Genomic DNA, 27216 nt, shown 5'->3' on the forward strand with positions numbered 1-27216 from the left:
GCAAATTCCAAACCCTTCCGCATAGCTAAGGCTTCTGCAACCTCTGAATCTGGTAATGAAAATACTTGCCAAGAACTAGCACCAACGACAACACCTTCGTTATCTCTCACCACAACACCAATACCCCACTTATCACCCTCTATCGGACCTGCTGCATGAACATTAAGCTTATAGAAACCACTAAAAGGAGGTGTCCAATGAACATCAGATATTGGCAAAGTTGGACCTCCACTTAGTGTCTCCACCAACACCGTACTAGCACTCTTAAAATTCACAATAGATCTTTATGCCTTTTGAATAGTGGTAGCCACATCAACATCAGTCCCCTCAAAACAATTTCTTATTTCTAGCACACCATATCTCATAACACAATGCCAGAACATGGACTATAATATCCTCATCGACATCAATAATATTTTCCTCTAACCACTTATGAAAAGGAACATACCTGGAATCATGCGAATCAAATACAACACCTAAAGAGGAAGCAAACCATATCTGCTTTGACTAATAACACTTCATAAAGAGGTGTGAAATTGTCTCATTATGTTCCCCACAAAGAACACACAATGAATTACTACTTATTCCTTTTTTAAACATATCATTTTTTACTGGTAGTTTTTCATGTAGAATCCTTCAAGAAAAGTGGATGTGTCTTGGAATACTTTTTATTATGTGCCTATTTAATATGGTGCAAAGTAGGTTAAACACCACCATTGTGGATGGTCTAAGGATGTAGAGAGTTACCACCACCAAAAAAAATGTACAGAGTTGTTCCCCAGTTGTTAGAGACAATGCATAATATATGTAAGGTCTAGAGTTCAAAGTCTGACCACCACAAAAAAAAATATGTAGAGAGTTGACAATCGTATGTGTCCCGAATATAGCTCAGTTGATAGGAGATTGTAGTATATTGATAAAAAAATTGTGGTATAATTTTCTTTAATGGAGAGTGAGATCAATCATATAATCTTCACTTATTTAATTAGAAGAGAATCTAGTGCATTTAAATGGAGAGTGAGATCAATCAAATAATCTTCTTTAAAAAAAAAATCAATTGTATAATCTTCTTTTTTTTTTCTTTTCATAATTGGATTCAAATCCTATTTTTAGTTTTTCTTGCTTCTCCATATAAGTGCAATCGTCTTGAGATAATCTTATTTTTTATTTGTTTGACAAAAACTAAGGTTATTTATTCATTCAAATTGATAGAATACATCGATACCATATAAATTTAAAGTTGCTAAAAACAAAATAGATGAATCTTTGAACAAATTCACAACATCCTTATTGATAACATACAACAATAGAGTACACATGCTTACAAATATGACTATATTCAAACCTTCTAAATACTCCTATCTTCGGATCTGCAACGTTGACAACGTCAAAGTCATTGATTAGATCTACACTTGATCAAAACTAATCTTTCAACCTGAATCTAATAAACACACCACACAAAACGACAAATCAAAACAAGCAGAATCGTGCTAAGATGACAAAGTCATAAAACAAACAAAAAAAAATTAAAAATGTGTGAAAATCAATTATTTAACTAAAAGAAAAAGAAAACAACTCGGATAGTGATTTCGGCTTTGCATTTAACTTTTGTTGTATAAACATTTTATCTGTCGACCCACATAGATCAGTCTGTTGGTATTGATTTGAGACCTTAAATTTAATTCATTCAAATGTCAATTTTATTGGATTAGTTTAATTTATTAAAAAAAATATCTCATTTGTCACAATGTAAATCAACTCTAGATGCAAATAAGAAGTTGCTTAACATTTTGAAATTAGAACCAAATTCGTTAATGTTATAAAATATAGAAACCAAAATTGTATTTTACTTCGATAAACAAGTATAAATAATAATTTAATCTCTTACGATATTTTTCTTAGGGAGGGGATAAGAGATGATTTTGTTTAGTGTGTTAATTTATGGAATTATTAATTCTGTCTAACGTTTATTGCGCGTATAGCCATCGCATACTAAAGAAAATGAACAGTGATTTCATGACAAACTCTTCAACACGGAACGGAACGATGTCGATGAGTGGTCCTTCCTTCCTACAGAATGACGTCGTGATGAGGAAATCTATAGCGCAAGATGAATTCTTTTTTTAACAAGTCAAACTTAATTCTAAAAAAAAAGTCAAACTTAATTCATTTCATAAATAAAATTTATTCGCCACAGAGAAAAACTTATAAATTTTATGCGATAGAATTAAGCTTAAGGCTGTGTTTGGTAACTACGAGAAGCTAGCTTATAGCTTGTTGGATTAGCTTATAAGCTTGTTGGATGAAAACATGATGTGTTTGGTAACAAGCTTTTCTCACGAGCTTATAGCTTTTTTTGAGAAGCTATTTCAAGTAGCTTTTGAACTTATAACTGATAGCTTTTTATATTATCTTCCAATTTTAACCTTATTAATTTTATTTATTATTTTTTTAATAAGAAAAAACTACCCATATTCATATGTAACTACCCACTTTTTATATCTTTAAAAAAAAGAAACTACCAATTTTTTGGTGCAAAGCCACTTGCACGTTACTACCATATATTTTCTTTGTTCTTTTAACTTGCTTTCAATTCATATAATATAATATAATATATAGTTTTAAATAAAATCTACAACGAATAGTAAAACCATTTTAGTTAAATAAAAAATATTAATTGAATTCATAAAAAACATTTATCACTTTGGAAATGAAAGTAATTTAAAATAAATTCAAATATTTAAAATTAAATAAATAAGTAAACAAAATGTGTATATAATTTATAAAAAAATAAAAAAATACTTGTCCATTTATGTCATTTTATATTTATCAGTCACGTCAACAGCTAATTTTACCAAACACATTATTTTTAATAAGCGAGCTTTTCAGCTATAAGCTATCAGCTATTAGTCATCAGCTATAAGCTAGCTTTTCAGCTATCAGCTAGCTTATCAGCTATCAGCTAGCTTATAGCTTATTTTTACCAAACAGAGCCTAAGTGTTTTGGTAGTTGAAAGCGGCATACCATCTTTTGATTTCGACTATCACAACCATTTCATTGTTTTGTTGAGAACCATTTCATTGTTTGGCTTTTAATATCCGTTTATAGTACATAAACTAGTTCAAAAAATTACCACTATCGAAATGTTATGAACAATCATATTTATATTATTCAAAAAAAAAAAAGAACAATCATATTTATATGTCGTCTAATTAATTTAACTTCAAAACTTAAATGTGTCAACATATTAGAAAGGGTAAAATATGTTTTTCGTCCCTGTAATTATAGGGCATTTGAATTTTCGTCCCTGAGCTTACTGATCCTCCCATCTTGTCCCTGTAATTATTAATCATTTGAGAATCAGTCCTAATTAGATTTTTTTGATGAGGTGGACACAGATTAGCAATGTGACGCCTATGTGGCAAGTAGTGATTGGGTTTGTGTCAGGACACGTCAGCAAGACACAGTTGCAAATACATTTTTACCCTTAATGAATCTGGACATGTGCAAAAAGACCAAACTACCCCTGTCTTCATCTTCCCTCTTCTTTCATCTTCACAAAGCAATACCCTTAATGAAGCTTGGTCACCGGTACGGCTGCCGGAGCAATTTTTCGTGCGGTGAAGCTCTAGTTCGCACAAAATCGAATTAAATCCCATGTTTCCAGAATTAAATTCGCACAAATTCGAATCCGCCGGAATCCGTGGTCGACAATGGTGGAGGAGGAGAAGGAGTGTAACGAAGACCACACAGCAGCAGCAAAAACCATCAGGTTGGATTGAAAGAATGATTTTTTTTTTTTGGTACTCTTTGGAATCAAATTGCATGGAATGAAACAAATGAGGGGTTGATTGCAAACCTGCAATAACCAGCTTCATCAAACTACTGAAGAACCACCACCTGAAAAACAGGACATTCCAAGTCTATATTTCCTTTCAATACATAAAAATGTCCAAGCACAAATATTTGGCAATACAGAGAAATTGATTATTACAAGAGATATATGGAAAATCCATATGAAAATTAAACATGAACAAAGTTCAAAGTAATACGACAATAATAACCAAAACCAATATGCTAGTCTAGGATCCCCAAATCCACCTGATTATTGTTACAAATGGAGTATAAGATGAATCAGCCAGATGTTGTCTTCTTTTGCTGGAAAATGACTGCATACACAGGAACTGCAACACCAATGCTGAAAGCTGTGAACACAGCAAGAGACATTTTCAAACCCTGATACTTCATTTTGTCCAAGTTGTACATGTGATATGCATGCATATACTCTGGCTCGCTATGGCCATGTCCGCCTCCCATCCTCTTCACACCAGTTGAATGAAATCCTCTACTCACTGATTTGGAGATGGAGGATTCAGAAGAAGCAATTAGCTTCGCAGCAGATCTGAGACCGCTGTTCAATGCCATCGTTATCGCAAATTCGATTTGATTCGATTCTGTCGCCTTCGAATTTGGATTGAAAGAATGAAGGAATAATGGAAATAGGATTTGGGTTAAAAGAATGAATGAAGGATTTTGGGTTTGTTGTTATGAAGCATGAAGGAAATTTGGAAGAAGTCGCAATGATGAAGAAGAAGGGAAGAAGAAAAAATCGTAACAGTGAGGTGGAAATGGGTGTGGGTGGGTGGGTGGGTGGTGGTAGTTGTGAAACGGAAGGAAAGGGAAAGGGAAAGGGAAGGGGAGAGGAAGAAGAGAAGGAGAATGAGGGAAGAAGATGGGGGTAAGTTGGTAATTTGCACATGTTTGGAAACAATAAGGGCAAAAAGGTCAATTTACATGATATTTGTTGATTCATCCACTAATGACATGCCACGTCAGTAATCAAATGAGATTAGGACGAAAATTCAAATGATTAATAATTACAGGGACAAGATGGGAGGATTAGTAAGCTCAGGGACGAAAATTCAAATGCCCTATAATTACAGGGACGAAAAGCATATTTTACCCTATTAGAAACAATACTATAAACAATAGCATTACAGCGAGCCTCAATTATTAATGTAAACAACATTCACTAAAATTTGAGAATCACTCTCAAACACAGCACAGTCAAAGCCTTTACTATAGACTATCCTCATTGACTCAAATAATGCAACAAACGTCACCTTCGATGAGAGAGTGTCTAGCACATTTCTACGACGTCCCGACCAACATAAACTACACATGATGATTCCTTAAATAATTAGGAGCAGTTGTTTGGTTTTGTGGTGATAAAAATTGATTTTGAATGAATTGATTATTTAAAGTTTGATTCATACAAAAAGTGAGTTGAAAGTATAGTAATTTGTGCTTGAATATATTATTGTAAAATTGAGCTTAACTATAAATTTGTGTGTGAAAATCAATTTTATAATCAACAACAACAAAAACCAAGCCTTATCCCACTAAGTGGGGCAGACTACATGGATCAAATTACGCCATAGTGTTCTATCATAAACCAAATTTGGATCAAACTCATTGACCTCTAAATCTTTTCTAATATTTTCTCTAATAGTTTTCTGTTGTCTTCCTCTACCTCTTTTAACTTGACTCTCCTCCATTTGATATACTCTTACGACAACATCTACATATCTTCTCTCTACAAATTTTATACTATAGGTGCTACCCCCACTCTCTCTCTCTCTCTCTCTCTACTGGTGTCATTCCTAATCCTATCATGTCTAGTATTACCACTCATTCAGCGCAACATCCTCATCTCTGCTACACTTACTTGATTCTCGTGTTGACTCTTAACCGCCCAGCACTCCGTACCATACAACATAGACGGTCTGACTGCTGTCCGATAGAAATTTCCTTTCAACTTAAGTGGTATTTTCTTATTGCACAAAATACCCGAGGCGCTTCTCCATTTCAACCACCCAACTTGAATATGATGGCTTACATCTACTTCTATCTCTCCGCCATTTTGTACTATCGACCCAAGTTATTTAAATCGTGTAACTTGGGGTATGATATGATCTCCAACTTTCACCTCCAAGGTAGACCTACTTCTCCTTTTGTTGAAGTTACTATTTATATACTCCGTTTTGCTTCTACTCAAGTGGAAACCATACGCTTTTCTAAGACTTACCTCCAGGTTTCTAGCCTCCCATTCAATTGCTCCCTCGACTCACTAAGCAAGACTACATCATTTGCAAAAAGCATACATCTCGGTGCTAACTCTTGGATGTGTTCCGTCAGTACATCCAAAACTAAAGTAAAAAGATGAGGACTTAAGGTTGACCCTTGGTGCAATCCTATTGTTATGGGAAAATCTTCGGCAGCCCCACATACATATCCTTGATAGCTTTGATATAGGCAATCCTAACCCCTTTCTTCTCTAGGGCTTTCCACAAAATCTCTCTAGAAACTCTATCATACTCCTTCTCCAAATCAATGAAAACTAAATGTAAGTCTTTTTTATCCGTCCGACTAGTGTGTCAAAAAACTATGTGATTTATCATGTTTATTAAATTATGTGTAGATACATGTATAAAATAATTTATCACTGACATTGTATTTATAAGTTTTTTTTTAGGTTTTTTTTTCTTAAATTTAGGTTTTTGACATTGTATTTATAAGTTAATTTCTGTTTACTACATAATATATTAAGTTTTTTTTTTTTTTACATTAGTATAATGTAACATTGTAACCTGTTTTTTTTTTTATAATATAAAAAGCAGTACATCCTGCATGACAATACATTTTAGATTAAAAAAAATAATCAAAATTTCAAATTGAGTTTTATACACACGGCAAATTGGTAAGCATTATTTTTGAAAGGGTCATGGAACTGACATTTAGAGCAACTCTTGGCCGTCGTAATTTGAAGTCAGTGTTTGGATCGATTAATTTATGAAGGAGGCTAGGTTTCAAATTTGAAGATGCAAACAAGGTAGATTTTGGGTCCACTTGCTTTAATTTTCCAACAATGGAAATGGAAAGGAAGGAGGGAGGATATTACGACAATGTGCATATATAGTAAAAGTATATTATACTCAAATAAAAGTACTAATACCACAGGTACAAACTAGAAATTTTATATATAGTGTATATGACTTTTATAGTCTACCGTAACTTGGCTTCAAATGTTCTTCATGTTACGTCAACAACATTGATCTTTTAATTCCTTTATACTGTGTTTGGTTGAAGAGAAATAAGGAAGAGAGAAAGAAAGAAGAGAGAAATAAAGAAGAGATAGTAGTTTTCTCTTGTTTGGAATGAGGAGAAATAGAGAAGAGAGATTAAAAAACAGTGGGGCCCACCACTTTTTATCTTCTCTCCAAAATAGAAAAGAAAGGGGAGAGAGAAGTTTCTAATCTTTGTTGTTCCAATTTTACCCTTTCCTTCAATTGTTACTTCACGTGGATGAATTTAATTGAGGCAACTGTACTTGTGAACATGAAGCAATTGATGATATTCTAAAACGAATTTTTTTAAAGCTTCAATTAAACTTCAAAGGAATTTTTTTAAAGCCTCAATTAAACTTCAAAGGAATTTTTTTAAAGCTTCAAAAATTATTCTCATCCAGTAGCGAGAGATCGCAGCAAAGAACAACTCTCAGCTTCAATTAAACGGAATTTAATTGATTTCTAAAAATTAAATTCATTAATTTATTTGTAACAAAAAAAATCATTAATTTGACTAAAAACATTAATTTATTTGATCAAAAATTTCATTAATTAGTTAAATTAAATTAATTAATTGAATGTAACAAAAAAAAATTGAATTATGAAACAAATTAAATTTGATGAGATTTTTGTAGGGATGTTTTAGTCCTTTCAATAATAGTAAGTACTTCTCTCTTCTCCATTTCTCCTGTTTTTCTCTTCTACCAAATAATACATCAAATCTACTCTATTTCTCTCTCACCTATTTCTCTCTTCACAACTTCTCTCTCACCTATTTCTCTCTTCACAATTTCTCTTTTAAACCAAACACACCCTTAAAGAAAAAAACATTGATCTTTTGATATTCTAACATGTTAAGTTTGTTTAATTCTATCTGGATAGTTTAAAAAACACAATCAGCATTTTATCTCGTTAATATTTTATGTTTTCTCAAGAATGTTGAATTCGTGGTGGCAGCCATTATTAGGGCAGCTTGGTATGATTCAACATTGGACCAAAGACGGCTGACCAAGCTTGACTGCACACGCTTGTCCTGGCCCACTGTCAACTAATTAAATACTAGTACAAAAATTCACATATGAAATGACAAATTGGAAAAGAGAAAGCCTTCTATAACCTTTTGGCTTTTATAACGAGTATAGAATAAATATTATCACCAAATGCCTTTTCATGGATACTAAGATCGTTCATAGTTTGAACCAACAAGAGAGACGGCTAACACAAACAATGTATGTTTGATTTGACCATTTCCGTTTTGTCCTATGTCACGGTCACGGAATATAATTTTGAGCTGTAAGAAATTCCAACCTGTGTTTTCTTGTTACCCTTCTTAACACAAGCTCTACACGAGGAGGAAGGATTTGAGATTTTCATTAGATAAAATCTTCAACCCACTTAACATCAACTCTTGGTCAAAACTTCCCCATCAAGCTAGAAACGTTTAGTCAAGGTAATTACTGTTATGCTTGACAAGGACGGGGACATAAGCATAGGCCAATGAGACATTTCTACGGTTATCATTCTTGGCCATCATGTCAATTCAAAGTCTCCACATCCAATTTTATAACTCTCATTTAGAGAATAAATTTATGCAATTGGTTGATTTAGAACAAAATCTAATAACTCTAAGTAGAGAGGATTTGCATTTAAACTCATCTTGGTCAAGACGTTTTTTAAATATGATTATTTTATCTCTAATTTATTTGGCCATAGCAAATTAATTAATGTGGCGGATAGTTTAACAATCAATAAAACTTTTGCTAAAATAGTGTCACATAAGAAATTAGTGTTCTATTTTAGATAAGACTATTGCTATGTAACCCGATAGATTCACGAGATAACATGTACTCAATATTTTCTCTAAATTATACCCCACCATCTCCCTTGAATTGTTGTCAGAAAGAAATTTCATTGGACAATTGATTATCTCTAGCCATTCAGGACAATATCTATCAGAAGAAATAACATTGCTCTTTAGATAAACAAAACCTTGAGCAAAGAAGTTGGTCTTGGTCTATTTTTGTATTAAACTCCCATGAACATAGGTGTCAAATTGTTATTATTGAGGAAAAAGTATCACCAAAAAAAGAACATAGCGGGATTCCGAAAACCTAATCGTCTATCCTCATTATGATCTAAGTCTTATTTTATTTTTTTTGCAAAACAACTCTTGAAATCCCCCCAATTTACTTTTTAGATTAACTATTGATCAATTGTCGAATAGAAACAACAATCCTTATGGAGATGAATCTTTATAAATATTCTTACCTGATTACACATTTGTTACACTTGCCGACTAGCTCATCGCCACCCTTAATGTTTACGAGAACAATTTATCTATATTACCTTTATTGTTGTTGAACACTTTGATTCAGATTTTATTGAGTTTTTTTTATTGATATGAATTTGTTGGCCACTTATTTATATCTCATAGATAATTAAGAAAGAAATGAGTCCTTGTGGCGCAAGGGTTGAAGTTCGAACCCGGACACCTTACTTTCACCTTAAGAAGTGAATTTCTAACAACTAGACTACTTGACAAAAAAGAAAAAGAAAAGAAATGAAAGGTGGACCTAATTATTGGGTACACAAGAATCGTCCCTGAGATTTGTAGGTTTGGTTTCTCGAAGATGAATTAATAATCACAAAGTTTAGTGGGTTCCTCCTCTCAAATATTAAGGTTCAATTTTTCTCATTGTCAACTTTGATAGGTTAGTAGCGTTGAAGATTGATATTAGTAAGGCGTATGATAGAGTTGCGTGGGATTATGTGAAGAAGGTGATGAGTAAAATGGGTTTTCATGATAAATGGATAAATTGGATGTCTATGTGTATGGAAAGTGTTAATTATCAAGTGCTTGTTAATGGAGAGAGTGTGGGACCAATTAACCCAAAGAGAGGTCTGAGGCAGGGTGATCCTTTGTCACCTTATCTTTTTATATTGTGTGCGGAGGGATTGTCGGCTTTACTACGACGAGCAGAAGCGAGAGGTGATATTCATGGTGTGAAGGTGTGTCGGGGAGCTCCACTTCTGACACACCTTTTATTTGTTGACGACTGTTTCTTATTTTGCAGGGCAAGCATCAGGGAATGTACAAAAATAAAGGAAGTATTGCAGGTGTATGAATCAGTATCAGGGCAAGCTATCAATTTTCAAAAATCAGAGATATTTTTCAGTAAAAACACCTCAGAAGCAGATAGAGAAGCCATAAAGAATTTATTGCAAGTTTCAGCAAATTTGGGAAACGGGAAGTATCTTGGAATGCCATCGATGGTTGGTCGCAATAAAAAGGCAATGTTCAGCTACTTAAGGGATAGAGTTTGGAGGAAAATACAACAATGGTCTGGCAAGCACTTATCAAAAACGGGGAGAGAGGTTTTAATAAAATCGGTAGCACAATCAATTCCTACATATTGTATGAGCACTTTTCTGCTACTAACAACTTTGGGAGAAGAGATCCAGAGGAAGATTAATTCTTTTTGGTGGGGTTCGAATAGACGGCAAGGTAGAGGGATTAATTGGCTCGGTTGGGACAAACTCACAATGCGAAAGGAGTACAGAGGTATGGGGTTCAGACACTTATTTGGCTTTAACTTGGCTATGCTAGGGAAGCAAGGTTGGAAACTCTTAACTAACCAAGATACTATTGTTACTCGCATCTACAAAGCTAAATATTTTCCAAAGACTGATTATTTAGGGGCCCGTCTAGGCCATAACCCAAGCTATATTTGGCGTAGTATTTTTGCTTCATAGGTATTAGTTAGAAGCGGTCAAAGGTGGCACATTGGAAATGGTGAGAATATTGCAGTTTGGAAAGATCCGTGGTTGAGGACAGATGGCAGTTCGTATGTTTCAAGCGCTATAGTTCAAGGAATGGAAAATCTGAAGGTGTCAGATTTGATAGAGCCGAATGGTGTAAGTTGGAATTGGAATGTGATTAATGGGCTGTTCAATAATCATGATAGAGAAGCAATTGCAAAAATGGTGCTGGTGAATATGGAAGGGGAAGATAAACGTATATGGAAATTCAGCCAACAAGGACATTACACGGTGAAGTCGGCATATAGGTATGCAATGGAAACTCTTGTTGATAACGAGGAGTATAGGATACCAGGGGATTGGAATATCGTCTGGAAATTGAAGTTACCGCAAAGGGTAAAAGTGTTTTTATGGAGGGCATTAAGAGGTGTTCTTCCTACCCGGATGAGACTTCAAGACAAAGGTGTTCCGTGCACGGATAGTTGTCCTCATTGTTGAAGGTGAGAAAAACACAAGAAGGGGGGTTGAATTGTGTTTTAAAAAATTCTTCGTTTCTCCTAAAACTGAACACACTGATCAGAAGCTAAGTGAAACAACTTCTGAAGTGATAATTTGAATCTGAACGCAGCGGAATGAAACAGAGAGAGAGAAGAAGAAAGACACAAAGCAATTATACTGGTTCCTTCCACAAACCGGAAGTAGTCCAGTCCCCCTTGCACTTCCAAGGAGATTTCACTAAGAGTAATATCTGATTACAATTGCTCAAGCACACCTGCAAGAGACTTCCTTTGCTCAAGCACACTTTGCAAGAGTCTTCCTATGCTCAAGAACACAATCAAGAGACTTCCCTGCTCAAGCACAACTGCAAGAGACTTCTAACTAAACAAAATTACACAGAAAATTGTTTAAGGTTGAACACTTGATATACAATCAGAGGTGCTCACAATACAAATCAGATACAAACTCAATAACTTAAGAATTTCTAAGATATGACTTTGAGACACAAAAATTCTAAGTGAATGCAGAACAATTTCAGCAGAGGTTTGGCACTTGTAAAAATGTTGTGAGTGTTGGAACAAAATGTGTTTAACAATAAACCTTAAAGAGTTTTGATGATAACAAGGTATTAAAAATTGTAAATTGGATTAGCTAATATTTGTTCAAGTGTACAGGACCATAATTATAAAGTTACATCATCATTGGTTCTGAATGAGCAAATAAAGAGCTATGGAAACAACAAAAATTTGAAGCTTGGACGCTCCTGAAGGCAACTTGCTCCTGAAGAAAAAGCGCTCCTGAAGTCAAGCTGCTCCTGAAGAAATAGCGCTCCTGAAGTAAGCTGCTCCTGAAGAATAGTGCTCCTGAAGACAAGAGGTCCAGAAGTCACATCATCAGAAGCTGCATCATCAGAAGCTGCAGAAGTCATCTCATCAGAAGCTGCATCATCAGAAGCTGCATCATCAGAAGCTGCCTCATCAGAAGCCATTTCACCAGAAGCTGAATATCAACTGGATTTGCAAAGAATCAAGAATTGAAGAATCATCAATGCAAAAGCTGTCTATTGGATTCGAAAACACAAACAAAGGATTAGTGGAGCTTGCAACGGTCATTTCAAAGGTGTTTGAAGGTGTGTGTTTGCAATTTGGACGAAAGCGTTGACATTGTACTTTGTACGAATTGTACAACCACGTTCTCCACTACTCTGTTTTGTGTCTGCACTTCAAGACAAGAAAACAGCTCCAGAATACGGTCTCGCCTGCATAGATGTTCCTTTGGATAAGGAATGGATTTCAAATTTGTTCTTCATAGGACAACAACCAAATCAGGCAAAAGATCATTGGTGAAAGATCAAGCTTCAACAACGACTCTTTGGTGTGCTGGCAATTTCACAACGTCTCTTTCACACCTCTATATAAAGGAGTGAAGACCTAGAGAATTGGTAATGCAAGAACGCTGAACGAAAGACTCACAAAGATTTTCACAAGTACCAAACCTCTGCTGAAATTGTTCTGCATTCACTTAGAATTTCTGTGTCTCAAAGTCATATCTTAGAAATTCTTAAGTCCATTGAGTCTGTATCTGATTTGTATTGTGAGCACCTCTGATTGTATATCAAGTGTTCAACCTTAAACAATTTTCTGTGTAATTTTGTTTAGTTAGGAAGTCTCTTGCAGTTGTGCTTGAGCAGGAAGTCTCTTGATTGTGTTCTTGAGCAAAGGAAGTCTCTTGCTTGTGTGCTTGAGCATTGGAAGTCTCTTGCTTGTGTGCTTGAGCATTTGTAATCAGATATTACTCATAGTGAAATCTCCTTGGAAGTGCAAGGGGGACTGGACTACTTCCGGATTGTTGAAGGAACCAGTATAATTGCTTTGTGTCGTTCTTCTTCTCTCTCTCTCTAATTTATTCCGCTGCATTTAGATTCTGATTATCACTTCAGAAGCTGTCTCACTTAGCTTCTGATCAGTGTGTTCAGTTTTTAGGAGAAACGAAGAATTTTTCTAAAACACAATTCAACCCCCCTTCTTGTGTTTTTCTCACCTTCAATTGGTATCTAGAGCCTTGGTCTGTTGTGTATCACTTAACCGTGCAACAGTCAAAGATCTGAGAAAAACATGTCTACTCCTACTCCTACTGGTCCTGGTGATACTAGCTATAAACATGTCTCACATGATTATAGTGATAGTAAGAAAACCAGTGTTGGAAAAGTTCCAAAGTTCAATGGAGATGCTGAAGAGTTCTCTTGGTGGAAGACCAATTTTTACAGTTACATCATGAGCCTAGATGAAGAATTGTGGGATATTCTGGAAGACGGCGTTGGTGGTTTAGTCCTTGATGAAGAAGGAGCTGCTGTGGATAGAAAGAAACATACTCCAGAACTGAGGAAACTTTACAAGAAGCATCATATTATCAGAGGAGCTCTTGTCACTGCCATACCCAAAGCAGAATACATGAAGATGAGTGACAAATCCACTGCTAAAGCTATGTTTGCTTCTCTCTGTTCAAATTATGAAGGGAGCAAGAAGGTCAAAGAAGCAAAGGCTCTCCTGCTTGTACATCAGTATGAGTTATTCAAAATGAAGGATGATGAAACTATTGAGGAGATGTACTCAAGGTTTCAAACCTTAGTTTCTGGTCTACAGATTCTAAAGAAGAGCTATGTTGCTTCTGATCATGTAAGCAAGATTCTCAGAAGCCTACCTGCCAGATGGAGACCGAAGGTGACTGCCATTGAGGAAGCTAAAGATTTAAACACTTTAAGTGTCGAAGATCTTGTTAGTTCTCTCAAAGTTCACGAGTTAAGTCTTAATGAACATGAGTCTACTAAGAAGAGTAAATCAATAGCTCTTCCATCCAAAGGCAAGTCATCAAAAGCTCTCAAAGTGGTTGAATCTGAAGAGGAAGAACAGTCAAGTTCAGATTCTGAACCAGATGCTGCAGAAATGGCCATGCTCTCAAACAGACTTCAATATCTGGCCAAGAAGAACAGAAAGTTTCTCTCCAGAAGGGGTAACTCCAGAAGCTCAAGGAAAGAAGATCAGAAGGGATGCTTCAACTGTAAGAAGCCAGGTCACTTCATTGCTGAATGCCCTGATCTTCAAAGAGAAAAGTCAAAGGACAAGTCAAAGAGGTCTACATTCAAACCAAGCAAATTCAAGAAGCAGATTAAGCAGAGTTTAATGGCAACCTGGGATGATTTGGGTAGTGAATCTGGATCTGATAAAGAGGAAGCTGATGAAGATGCAAAGGTAGCTGTTGGGTTGGTAGCAACAGCAACTTCAGAAGCTGGGTCAGATTCAGACTCAGAAGATGAAAATGAGGTATATTCCAAAATTCCCAGAGATGAACTTGTTGAGTCACTTAAAGAACTTCTTACACATTTTGAAGTAAGAACCAATGAGTTGAAGGATTTAAAAGAAAAATATGCTGATTTGGTACAACAGCAAAAATCAACTTTATTGGATCTGAAAGCTTCTGAACAAGGACTTAGGGGCTTTGACTTCATGTGTAAAACATATGAAGACCAGCTCAGGTTCTTATGTCAGAAGCTACAAGAAAAGTGTAATGAAAAACCTTTAAGTAATCATGAAATTGCTCTTGAAGACTTCATTATATCTGGCATTGACAGAAGCAGAGTGGCTTCTATGATTTATAGCATTTACAAGAACAATGGCAGAGGAATTGGTTTTCCAGAAGTGAAACTGGAGAAAACCAATCTAAAGTCTTGTTGTGAATGCATCAAGGAAGGTCTGAAAACATTCTTTGTACCAGAAGGGGCTGAGTTGGAAACTGTTGTTCAATCAGAACCTGAAGCTTCTAGTTCTAAGGCTAAGATTACTTCAAAGCCAAAGAACTCTAAGTCAAAGGCTATGATCAAATCTGATTCCAAAACTTCAAAGGTTAGGATCCTGAAAAGATCAGAACCTATTCCTCAGAGTCTGGTGAAACCAAAATCTGGGGTTCTGAAGTCTAAGTTTCAGAAGAAGACAGTTACTGCTTCTGAAGTACCAAAACCTAAGGTGATGGTTAATCAGAAGCAACCCAACTCACAGCACAAGGTACAAGAAGTGAAGAGTAAAGCCTTAAGTACTAACCTTCCAGGACCCATAGAACAATGGGTACCTAAATCTAAAAATGTCAATGATGCAGGTATGTCTAAGAGCAGTGCCAAAGCAAAGATCATGGTACCTAGACAGCGGTTGCTCAAGACACATGACAGGAGACAAGTCCATGTTCCTCAGCCTAACAATGAAAGAGGGAGGAAATGTGAAATTTGGAGGCAACCAGTCAGGCAGGATCATAGGTACAGGAACTATTGGTAATTCCTCTACCTCAATTAATAATGTATGGTTGGTAGATGGTCTTGAACATAACCTTTTGAGCATTAGTCAATTTTGTGATAATGGTTATGATGTGCTTTTTGAAAAACCCAACTGTACAGTAATCAACAAGGAAGACAAATCCATTGTGTTCAAGGGAAAGAGAGTTGACAATGTCTATAAAATCAATTTTTCTGAACTGGCTGATCAGAAGGTGATTTGCCTACTATCAGTGAATGATAAGAAATGGATGTGGCACAGAAGGTTGGGACATGCTAACTGGAGGTTAATCTCTAAGCTTAGTAAGTTACAACTTGTGAAAGGGCTACCAGACATTGACTATCATTCAGATGCACTTTGTGGTGCATGTCAGAGAGGGAAAATTGTGAAATCATCTTTTAAAACCAAAGACATTGTCTCAACCTCAAGACCTTTAGAATTACTCCATATTGATTTATTTGGACCAGTGAGTACTGCATCCTTATATGGAAGTAGATATGGATTAGTCATTGTTGATGATTACAGCAGATGGACTTGGGTGAAATTCATAAAGAGTAAAGATGTTGCGTGTGATGTATTCAGTAGCTTCTGCACTCAAATTCAATCTGAAAAAGAATCAAAAATTTTGAAAGTCAGAAGTGATCATGGTGGAGAATTTGAAAATGAGCCATTTGAAGCTTTTTGTGAAAAACATGGAATTTTCCATGAATTCTCTTCTCCTAGAACACCACAACAAAATGGAGTTGTAGAGAGAAAGAATAGAACTTTACAAGAAATGGCCAGAACCATGATTCATGAAAACAATTTACCAAAACATTTTTGGGCAGAAGCAGTGAATACAGCATGCTATGTTCAAAACAGGATCTATATTAGACCTATTTTGGAGAAAACAGCATATGAACTCTTTAAAGGAAGAAAACCCAATATCTCTTACTTTCATCAATTTGGATGTACTTGTTACATTCTGAACAACAAGCTCTACCTAAAGAAATTTGATGCCAAGGCCCAAAGAGGAATCTTTTTAGGTTACTCTGAAAGGTCAAAGGCATACAGAGTGTATAATTCAGAAACACTCTGTGTTGAAGAATCTATGCACGTTAAATTTGATGACAAGGAGCTTGAAGATAAAACTTCAAAGCAAGGTGAAAGTTTTGCAGAGATACAGGTTCCTGAAGCTACTCCAGAACCTGATCAGATAGCTGAGTCTGAAGATAGTCCAGAAGCTGAACCCACATCAGAAGCGCAAGGTGAAACTGCTTCTGATGAAGCACAAGATGGCTCACATCAAGAAGATCCTCCCAGAAACACATTCAAACACAAGTCTTCACATCCTGAGGAGCTAATCATTGGAAACAAAGATAGTCCAAGAAGAACAAGATCACATTTCAGACAAGAAGAGTCAATGATTGGACTAATCTCAATGATTGAACCTACAACAGTTGATGAAGCACTTTCAGATGATGGATGGATCCTAGCTATGCAAGAAGAGTTGAATCAATTTCAAAGAAATGATGTGTGGGATCTGGTACCCAAACCTCAGCACAAGAACATTATTGGAACAAAATGGGTATTCAGAAACAAGCTGAATGAGCAAGGTGAAGTAACAAGAAACAAAGCAAGGCTTGTTGCACAAGGGTATAGTCAACAAGAAGGCATTGATTACACTGAAACGTTTGCTCCAGTTGCAAGATTGGAAGCAATCAGGTTACTTCTTTCCTATGCAGTTAATCATGGCATAATATTATATCAGATGGATGTCAAGAGTGCATTTCTCAATGGTGTCATAGAAGAAGAAGTGTATGTTAAGCAACCTCCTGGATTTGAGGATATTAAATATCCTGACCATGTTTTTAAACTGAAGAAATCACTATATGGCTTGAAACAAGCTCCCAGAGCTTGGTATGATAGACTAAGTAATTTCTTAATCAAAAATGATTTTAAGAGAGGACAGGTTGACACTACACTCTTCAGAAGGACCCTTGGGAAAGATATTCTTGTTGTGCAAATATATGTTGATGATATAATATTTGGTTCTACTAGTGCATCTCTTTGCAAGGAATTTTCTGAGTTAATGCAGGATGAATTTGAAATGAGCATGATGGGAGAGCTGAAGTTCTTCCTTGGCATTCAAATCAATCAATGCAAAGATGGAGTCTATGTTCATCAATCAAAGTACACAAAGGAGCTTCTGAAGAAGTTCAAACTTGAAGATTGTAAAGTGATGAACACTCCAATGCATCCTACGTGCAACCTGAGCAAAGAAGATGAAGGAGCTAAAGTAGATCAGAAGCTGTATAGAGGTATGATTGGTTCTTTGTTATACCTCACTGCATCTAGGCCAGATATTTTATTCAGTGTATGCTTGTGTGCAAGATTCCAATCAGATCCTAGAGAATCTCATATGACTGCTGTCAAGAGAATCTTCAGGTATTTGAAGGGAACAACTAATCTTGGACTCCTTTATAGGAAATCCTTAGATTATAAGCTAATTGGATTCTGTGATGCTGATTATGCTGGTGATAGGATTGAAAGAAAATCAACCAGTGGCAATTGTCAATTTCTGGGTGATAATCTTATATCCTGGGCTAGCAAAAGACAAACAACTATTGCTATGTCTACAGCAGAAGCAGAATACATTTCAGCTGCAAGTTGTTGTACACAACTACTTTGGATGAAACATCAGTTGGAAGATTATCAGATAACTGCTAACAGTATTCCCATTTATTGTGATAATACTGCTGCTATTTGTTTGTCTAAAAATCCAATTTTGCATTCAAGAGCTAAGCACATTGAAATCAAACACCACTTTATCAGAGATTATGTTCAAAAAGGAATTTTAGATATACAATTCATTGATACTGAAAATCAATGGGCTGATATATTTACTAAGCCTTTAACTGTTGAAAGATTTGATTTTATAAAGAAAAATTTGAACATGCACTTTGTGTCTGATTAAATGTTTGCTTGCTCCTGAATAGGATTTTAGGTTCTGAAGTTAGTTCAGAAGCGGTAGTCCATCAGAAGCTCTTTATTGAGGTTCTGAGGAAAACTCGCTTCTGATGATGACATCAGCATCTGAAGTCCAGAAGCTGGATTTGTTGCTTCTGAATAGTTGAATTAGTGGAAACGTTGGGAGTTACTTGTTAAAGTAACTTCTGGCCCACTAACTTGGTAGTTACTCTGTGAACTTCTTACGTGGCCTGTATGTGTTGGTGTATAACTAACAAGGGCAATGATGATTTAATAGCTATGAAAGTACTTTTCACGCGCCCCCAATTTTGTCATTAATGTTATGTTTGTTTGTCTCTTTTGAATTGCAATCGTTTTACTTTTAACACTTTGTCAATTCACACACTACTCACTCACAACAAACACATTTGCTCTCAAACCGTTTGCGAAGTAAGCGCATTCTCTCAACCTTAGAACCCTAAAAATCTTCATCTTCTTCAAATCTTCGTCAATCATCAAATGGCATCATCAAGCTCAAAAGTTTCAGAATCTACATCAAACAAGCAAAGCGTATCAGAATCTGGGTCCATCTACAAAGAAAAGACTATGGATATTCCATGGGAATCCTTGATAGTCCAAATAGAGTCACCAGTGGATTTTACTTCACTCAAGAAGTACGAAGTAAACATGGAAGGTTTAATAGAAACACAGGAGCTGTCTGAGTATTTCAGAATGCTAAATGGGCCAACATATGTGAATTTGGTCAAGGACTTTTGGTTAAAAGCTGAAGTGTACAATGAAAAGCCTGCAAAAGTTGTAAGCAAACAAGCTGGGTCAAAGAAAGGGAAAATGGTCATGGATATGAATCCTACATCATTTGACAGCTTAGAAATAAGGTCTGAAGTGATGGGCATTCCTATAACCATCACTGAGGAAGTTATAGCTAAAGCTTGTAGAAGTCATGCAGAGGGAAGATTCCAAGAAATAGTCAGGAAGGAAGATGTCCTGCTACAAGGTTACTACAACACTCTTTTGGGTGGGAAGAAAGATGCAAAGCCTTCTGAAATGGAGATTCACAACAGGATGTTGGTGAAGTTCAGTAATGATTGCTTCTTTCAAAGAGCAGGAGGATCTGACCAACCCAACAATCAACAGAAGCTAGCAATTTACTTCATGGCTATTTTGGAAAAGATAAACTTCCCAAGATATGTAATGGATCATCTCTGCTGGGCCATAAACGAAAGCATTACAAGAGAAAGAAAACAAGTACCCTATGGAAGATTGCTGTCTGAAATCTTTCATCAAGGAAGGGTGCTGGAGTTCTTAAAAAGGACAAGGAGTGCTTCTGATAAATGTTTCAAAGTCTCTACTGCTGAAAGGACTATCAGTAGCAGGAGCTTACACTCTATGAAGTTCTTCAAAGAAGCCCCTAAAGATGAGAAGTGGTTAGAGATGACAACTGCTGAGACTGAGATAATCAGGGACTTTCCTCCCATCTTTAAAGAAAGCAACCCTGAAATCTTAGCCAATTTAGTAGCTGAGTACATCTTGGAGGAAGATGCAAGCACTCAGGATGAAGCTGCTCCTGTTAAAGTGAAGAAAGTTAAAAGTGCTCCTGGAGCTGCTGCTGATAAGGTCAAGCAACTGAAAGTTGTTAAGAGAAAGAGAGGAAAGACTGAAACTGTCTACCATAAAGAGAAGTTGGATGAAGCTCTGGACGAGTTAGAGAAAGAAGAAGCTGATCCCAAGTTGAAGAAGAAGAAAGCTCCTCTTGAGTTGAAAAACTCTATGTTTGAAGTAACTCCAGTCATGGAAAGGATGGCTAAGGAATACGCTGCTGATAAGTTAGCAGATAGAATGGAGAAGAAGAAAATTAGGGCTGCTTCTATTCCCATAAAAAGAAGCAAGGACAGATCAGAGTCAGTCATCACAGAAGAGCATCTGAATAAAGCTCTTGATGGGATAAAGGCAAATGAGCACAAGAAGAAGGCATCTGAACTAACCTTCACTCCAATGGTTGAAGTAACTTCTGATATGGAGAAAGAAGCTGATGGGCAAGCTGTTCAGATGCTAGCTGAATTAAAAAGGAAAGAAGCTCAATACAATTTGGAGAGGGATCAAAGGCTCAAGGCTTCAGGTCTGGAGAATTGTGATGAATTTTTCAAGAAGAAGTCTGAAGAAGTCAAGGAAGTGGCTGTTAAAGCTTCAGAAGCGGTTCTGAAAGCACCTAGTACTATCACTTCTGAAGCTGGCCCTGCAGATCAGGTAATCCAGATTCCAGTCACCTCTATCCCCACTTCACCCTCTTCACCATCAGCACCTGAACCAATAGAAGACACTTCTGTCTTAGACAATCTTGCTCTCCACTACTCAGGTGAGTTACCCATAGACAAAGCCTCAGAAAAAGCCTCTGAAACAACTCCAGAAGCAGCTGCTTCTGAAAATGTTGTTTCAGAAAACCCTCATCAACAAACACCTGAACCACAAAAACCCACAACACCCCCACAATCACCAATAGCCATCACTGACCCCCAACTCAACACTCAAACAACAACTTCACCACAACAACCACCATCTGAAACTGAATTTCAACCTTTACCTGAACACTCTCCTGAACCAACTCCCATGGATGTTGACATCTCTCTAGTCTATGTTCAAGCCTCAACCTCCACCACACACATTGATTCTGACCAGCCCTCATCTTCTAACACACAAACACACCTTACCATTCCAGTTCCTAACCCTATTCAAGATTTAGAAATCAGTGATTCTGATCTTGAAATCCTTGAACATCCACCCACAAACATCCTGGAATCTGGATATATCAATTCTGAGCTTCTGACAATCTTGAGTCAGATGCACAATCTGGTGGATCAAAGAAGGACGATTGATCTCACAGGTGCATATGAAGACTCCTGGGTATCTCTTCAGAACCGGGCAGCTGGGGTTATTGAAGAAATCAAGGCCAAATGCATCAGAGTCAAGCAAGCTTCAGTCAGAAGGGTAATGGAGCATGTGAATCAGAGTCTGAGAGTAAGAAGCTCTACACTGCTCTTGGCAAACCAGCCTTTCTTCTTTGAAACAGATTACTTGACCAGAGAAGCAAGGCTGTGTAAGCTTCTGAAGAAACAGATGGCACAGCAGCAGCAAGAAGCTAAAGAAAGGGAACAAGCTCTTCTTCAGAGGCAACAACAACTTGAAGAATTGTTGAAGAAGAAGATTGAAGAAATGGAAGAGATGAAGAAACAACAACAAACCAACCCTTAGTTGCACACCCTTGTGTTTTTCTTTGTTTGTTGTTTGTTTTATTTTCTTAGTCCTTGCTTCTGAAATCATCTTGTCTTATTTCTTTTGCTTCTGAATGCTTACTGATTCTGACTGTTTAGCTGCTTCTGACAATTGAATATACATGATTTTTTGCTCTGATTTATTTAGTTCATTGCTTAGTATACTCTCTCACGTTTGAGTTTTTCTCATATCTTTTTGTCTTTTGTGCTTAGATTTATTTTAATTTTTTTTGATAATGACAAAAGGGGGAGTATATGTGACAAGTATTTAAAGGCTCTGAGCCCCATTAATGGCATTTGAAATTTTTGAAAAACTTCTATCTTTTTACCTTATTGGTATAAGCTATGAATGAACGAAGGAGTATCAAAATTCAAGTAAAGTTAATTGAACCATTCTTCTTATCTATAAGTTAATTCTTTCAATGATTCAATTTTGCTTTTAAGCTCTGATAATAATTATTGCGCGCAAAATGAATTTAATTAACCTGGATAGAACTTAGGGGGAGCTTACAAACCTCACCTTAAAGACTATCAGACTCAGGGGGAGTTTGAGCTTACAAACCTCAGATTCTGAGCTTACAAACCTCAGAACCCCAAAGTCAACTTGTTAATTAGATTAACAACAATTGATCAATTTTAAATACTTTTGTTTGTCATCATCAAAAAGGGGGAGATTGTTGGAACAAAATGTGTTTAACAATAAACCTTAAAGAGTTTTGATGATAACAAGGTATTAAAAATTGTAAATTGGATTAGCTAATATTTGTTCAAGTGTACAGGACCATAATTATAAAGTTACATCATCATTGGTTCTGAATGAGCAAATAAAGAGCTATGGAAACAACAAAAATTTGAAGCTTGGACGCTCCTGAAGGCAACTTGCTCCTGAAGAAAAAGCGCTCCTGAAGTCAAGCTGCTCCTGAAGAAATAGCGCTCCTGAAGTAAGCTGCTCCTGAAGAATAGTGCTCCTGAAGACAAGAGGTCCAGAAGTCACATCATCAAAAGCTGCATCATCAGAAGCTGCAGAAGTCATCTCATCAGAAGCTGCATCATCAGAAGCTGCATCATCAGAAGCTGCCTCATCAGAAGCCATTTCACCAGAAGCTGAATATCAACTGGATTTGCAAAGAATCAAGAATTGAAGAATCATCAATGCAAAAGCTGTCTATTGGATTCGAAAACACAAACAAAGGATTAGTGGAGCTTGCAACGGTCATTTCAAAGGTGTTTGAAGGTGTGTGTTTGCAATTTGGACGAAAGCGTTGACATTGTACTTTGTACGAATTGTACAACCACGTTCTCCACTACTCTGTTTTGTGTCTGCACTTCAAGACAAGAAAACAGCTCCAGAATACGGTCTTGCCTGCATAGATGTTCCTTTGGATAAGGAATGGATTTCAAATTTGTTCTTCATAGGACAACAACCAAATCAGGCAAAAGATCATTGGTGAAAGATCAAGCTTCAACAACGACTCTTTGGTGTGCTGGCAATTTCACAACGTCTCTTTCACACCTCTATATAAAGGAGTGAAGACCTAGAGAATTGGTAATGCAAGAACGCTGAACGAAAGACTCACAAAGATTTTCACAAGTACCAAACCTCTGCTGAAATTGTTCTGCATTCACTTAGAATTTCTGTGTCTCAAAGTCATATCTTAGAAATTCTTAAGTCCATTGAGTCTGTATCTGATTTGTATTGTGAGCACCTCTGATTGTATATCAAGTGTTCAACCTTAAACAATTTTCTGTGTAATTTTGTTTAGTTAGGAAGTCTCTTGCAGTTGTGCTTGAGCAGGAAGTCTCTTGATTGTGTTCTTGAGCAAAGGAAGTCTCTTGCTTGTGTGCTTGAGCATTGGAAGTCTCTTGCTTGTGTGCTTGAGCATTTGTAATCAGATATTACTCATAGTGAAATCTCCTTGGAAGTGCAAGGGGGACTGGACTACTTCCGGATTGTGGAAGGAACCAGTATAATTGCTTTGTGTCGTTCTTCTTCTCTCTCTCTCTAATTTATTCCGCTGCATTTAGATTCTGATTATCACTTCAGAAGCTGTCTCACTTAGCTTCTGATCAGTGTGTTCAGTTTTTAGGAGAAACGAAGAATTTTTCTAAAACACAATTCAACCCCCCTTCTTGTGTTTTTCTCACCTTCAGTGAGTCTTTCGTTCAGCATTACCAAATCTCTAAGTCTTCACTCCTTTATATAGAGGTGTGAAAGAGACGTTGTGAAATTGCCAGCACATCAAAGAGTCATTGTTGAAGCTTGATCTTTCACCAATGATCTTTTGCCTGATTTGGTTGTTGTCATATGAAGAACCAATTTGAAATCCATTCCCATTGTGAAGGAACATCTTTGCAGGCAAGCTGTTATTCTGGAGCTGTTTTCTTGTCCTGTAGCGTGGACACAAAACATAGTAGTGGAGAAGGTGGTTGTACAGTTCGTACAAAGTACAATGTCAACGCTTTTTGAAGATAAGGTTCCAAAGCCTTCAAATCTTCACCAAAATGACCGTTGCAACCATCCACTAGTCTTCTGCAGTGTTTTTGAATCCAATAGACAACTTTTGAAGTGTTGATCTTTGAATCTTCAGCTTGTGGTGATAATCAGCTTCTGATGAGCTTCAGTTTCTGATGAAGTTGCTTCTGAACTATCCGCTTCTGATGACTATCCGCTTCTGAAGGCTATCCTCTTCTGTTGACCTTCAACTTCTGATGACCTTCAGCTTCTGATGACTTTCAGCTTCTGATGATCTTCAGCTTCTGACGATCTTCAGCTTCTGATGACGTCATCATTCTTCAGTAGCACTTATGACTTCAGATGCACTTCTTTTCAGATGCTTTCAAGCTTCCTTTTCTTTAGTCCATAGCTCTCTTTTTGTTCTTCAGAACCTTTATATGATGTACATTTTTAACTATGGTCCTGTACACTTGAACAAATATTAGCTAGTCCAATTTACAATTTTTAATACCTTGTTATCATCAAAACTCTTTAAGGTTCATTGTTAAACACATTTTGTTCCAACAATTGTGAGACGAACTATGATAATGATTGACATGTATTTATAGGGTGCGAAGAGGCAAAGAAAGTGTGGCAAGCTGCCGGTTTATGGGGGAAAATTGAGGAGGTTGCAGGTTCAGCCGCGAGCTTTGCGGATTGTATTTTTTCCTTATTATGCAGGTTGACAAGTAACATGAGGAATGACATGGCAATGATGTTGTGGTGTTTATGGCGTCGTCGCAATGACAAAGTGTGGGAAGGTGATGTAAAACCAATTGTGATGGCGGTTCAGCTAGCGAGGGAAGTACTTGCTCAATGGCAGGCAGCAAATTGTACACCAGCAGCACCTGTTGACGTAATAGCAGCAACAACACCTGCTGATGCAATGGCAGCAGCAGCACCTGCTGATGTAATGGCGGCAACATCACCTGCACAACGTCTGCAGCAACAACAGACACGGTGGCAGCCACCTGACGCGGACTATCTAAAATGTAACGTTGATGCGGCCATTTTTGAGGAGCAAAGGAGCTTTGGCACAAATATGTGCATTCGGGACTCTCATGGTAATTTTATAAAAGCATCAACAAAATGGTATGATGGTGTTCCTCCCCCATCAGAGGCAGAGGCTATGGGTCTAAAAGATGCAATTCTTTGGCTTGGTCAATTGGGACTATCAAAGGTGCAAATTGAACTAGAGTGTAAGCTAGTGGTTGAAAGCATACTTGTTAGAACTAATAGTCAATCTGAGTTTGGCACTATTATTAACATGTGTAGGTCTCTATTACAACAATTTTCAAACTTTAAGATAAGTTTTGTTAGGAGACAAGCAAATTATGTCGCCCATGGCTTAGCTAGGGAGTCAAAATTGTACGCTCGTCACCATGTTTTTGATTCGATTCCATCTTGTATTCACTCTATTTTATTGAATGAAAATATGAGTTATTGATTGTCAAAAAAAAAACTTTGATAGGTTAGTTTGGTTTCTTAAAACAAAAATTTTAGTATTTCAATTACAACTAGAAGGGGAACTAAAATTAACTCTTGATATTTTTTCTATTGCAGAGAGATTATTCTTATTGCAATGAGATTCAACCAATTTTTCATTTCAAAATAAATTATTTATAAAACAATAAGTTTATAGATAAAATAATTTAAATGAGTGTCAAGGTTAAACCGTGGCTAGCATACGATCAACTTTGGCCATTGTTAGTTTTAAGAAATCTAATCTATATGTTAGCTACGGACCGTGACTAAACGCCAAAAAAAAAAAAATTCCCTAGTTTTCCGATTTGATTTTGGGCTAAAGAAAACTTTCCTTAAATTTTCTGTTTCTGGTCTATTAATTTATGGGAAACTTATGAAAGGTGAATGAACTTGATTCCAGAATTTGTACTTTGTAGTAGCTAAGGGATAATTGGAAAGGTTGTGTTGTGGTGCAAAATTTTCTAACTTATTTTCAGCCCTGTCGCTATTCGTAATATCTTAATCATCAATTACACTAGAAGCTTCGTGGGGGACCAGCTTGTAACAGCCCATGGATAATTCGAAGCTTCGCAATGAAAGTAACTGCTCTCCTTGCTCAATGAAATATCCTATGTATGATGGAGAGATATTGCTTTGAACCATATTTTATGGCAACTCATTCTCATTCATTTCATATTTCAATGGAAGAGGGCGCTTCTTGACTTCAAAGTCTTTAGTTCAACCGTGTAAGGGGCACACAATGACAAAAATTCTTTGGCTGGTAATCCAAACAACCATCTTTATAGATAATTTATGAGACAATAAAAATATATAAAGAAATGTAAATATTGATACAAAGCAATAGGAAAAAAAGTAAAAACACAAACACTTTATGACCAAACACCATGTTCTTCTTGCTTAATATTTTTTCAGACTTTTGCAAATTAATGGTTTGACCAAATGCTTCCTCATGGTTTTTAAAGTATTATGGAGGACTCTTCTTCTCTCTTCTCTGCCATGCAAAACAAGAAACAATCGTCATCAAGTAAAAGTGTGTCAGGAGTGGTGCTCCTCGACACACTTTGACACCATGAATATCTCCATGAGCTTCCAGTCTTTTTAGAAGGATAAAAAGCCTCTTTGCACATATGCTAAAGAGGTAAAGCGACAAATGATCTCTCTGTCTCAACAAACCAATTATCGTCGTTGTCATATGATGTATATATCTTTTAGAGTTGTGATTTTTTAACACCCTTACAAAAATCAACACAAATATAATACCCTGTTGTTCTCTCCATCTCTCTGCATCATCTAGCCA

The 27216-nt window shown here is 36.5% G+C and overlaps 2 protein-coding genes across 2 annotated transcripts; one reads left to right on the forward strand and one right to left on the reverse strand.

Annotated features, from left to right (window-relative positions):
* Positions 1 to 3902: 3902 nt before the first annotated feature.
* Positions 3903 to 4487, reverse strand: LOC146957848 (uncharacterized). The gene has a single exon (XM_085739425.1). It carries the CDS (start codon positions 4424 to 4426, stop codon positions 4136 to 4138), a length of 291 nt encoding a protein of 96 aa, XP_085595551.1. The 5' UTR covers positions 4427 to 4487; the 3' UTR covers positions 3903 to 4135.
* Positions 4488 to 4524: 37 nt separating this feature from the next.
* On the forward strand, positions 4525 to 25881 carry LOC146957849 (uncharacterized). Its single transcript, XM_085751245.1, has 5 exons — positions 4525 to 4739; positions 9840 to 10776; positions 10882 to 11357; positions 20135 to 20572; positions 25116 to 25881. The coding sequence occupies exons 1-5, from the start codon at positions 4525 to 4527 to the stop codon at positions 25879 to 25881; spliced, it is 2832 nt and encodes a 943-aa protein (XP_085607371.1).
* The last annotated feature ends 1335 nt before the right edge of the window (positions 25882 to 27216 follow it).

This window comes from Medicago sativa, chromosome 1 (genome assembly GCF_051527215.1).
Source record: "Medicago sativa cultivar Bolivia chromosome 1, Bolivia_mono, whole genome shotgun sequence".
NCBI classification, from domain to species: domain Eukaryota; kingdom Viridiplantae; phylum Streptophyta; class Magnoliopsida; order Fabales; family Fabaceae; genus Medicago; species Medicago sativa.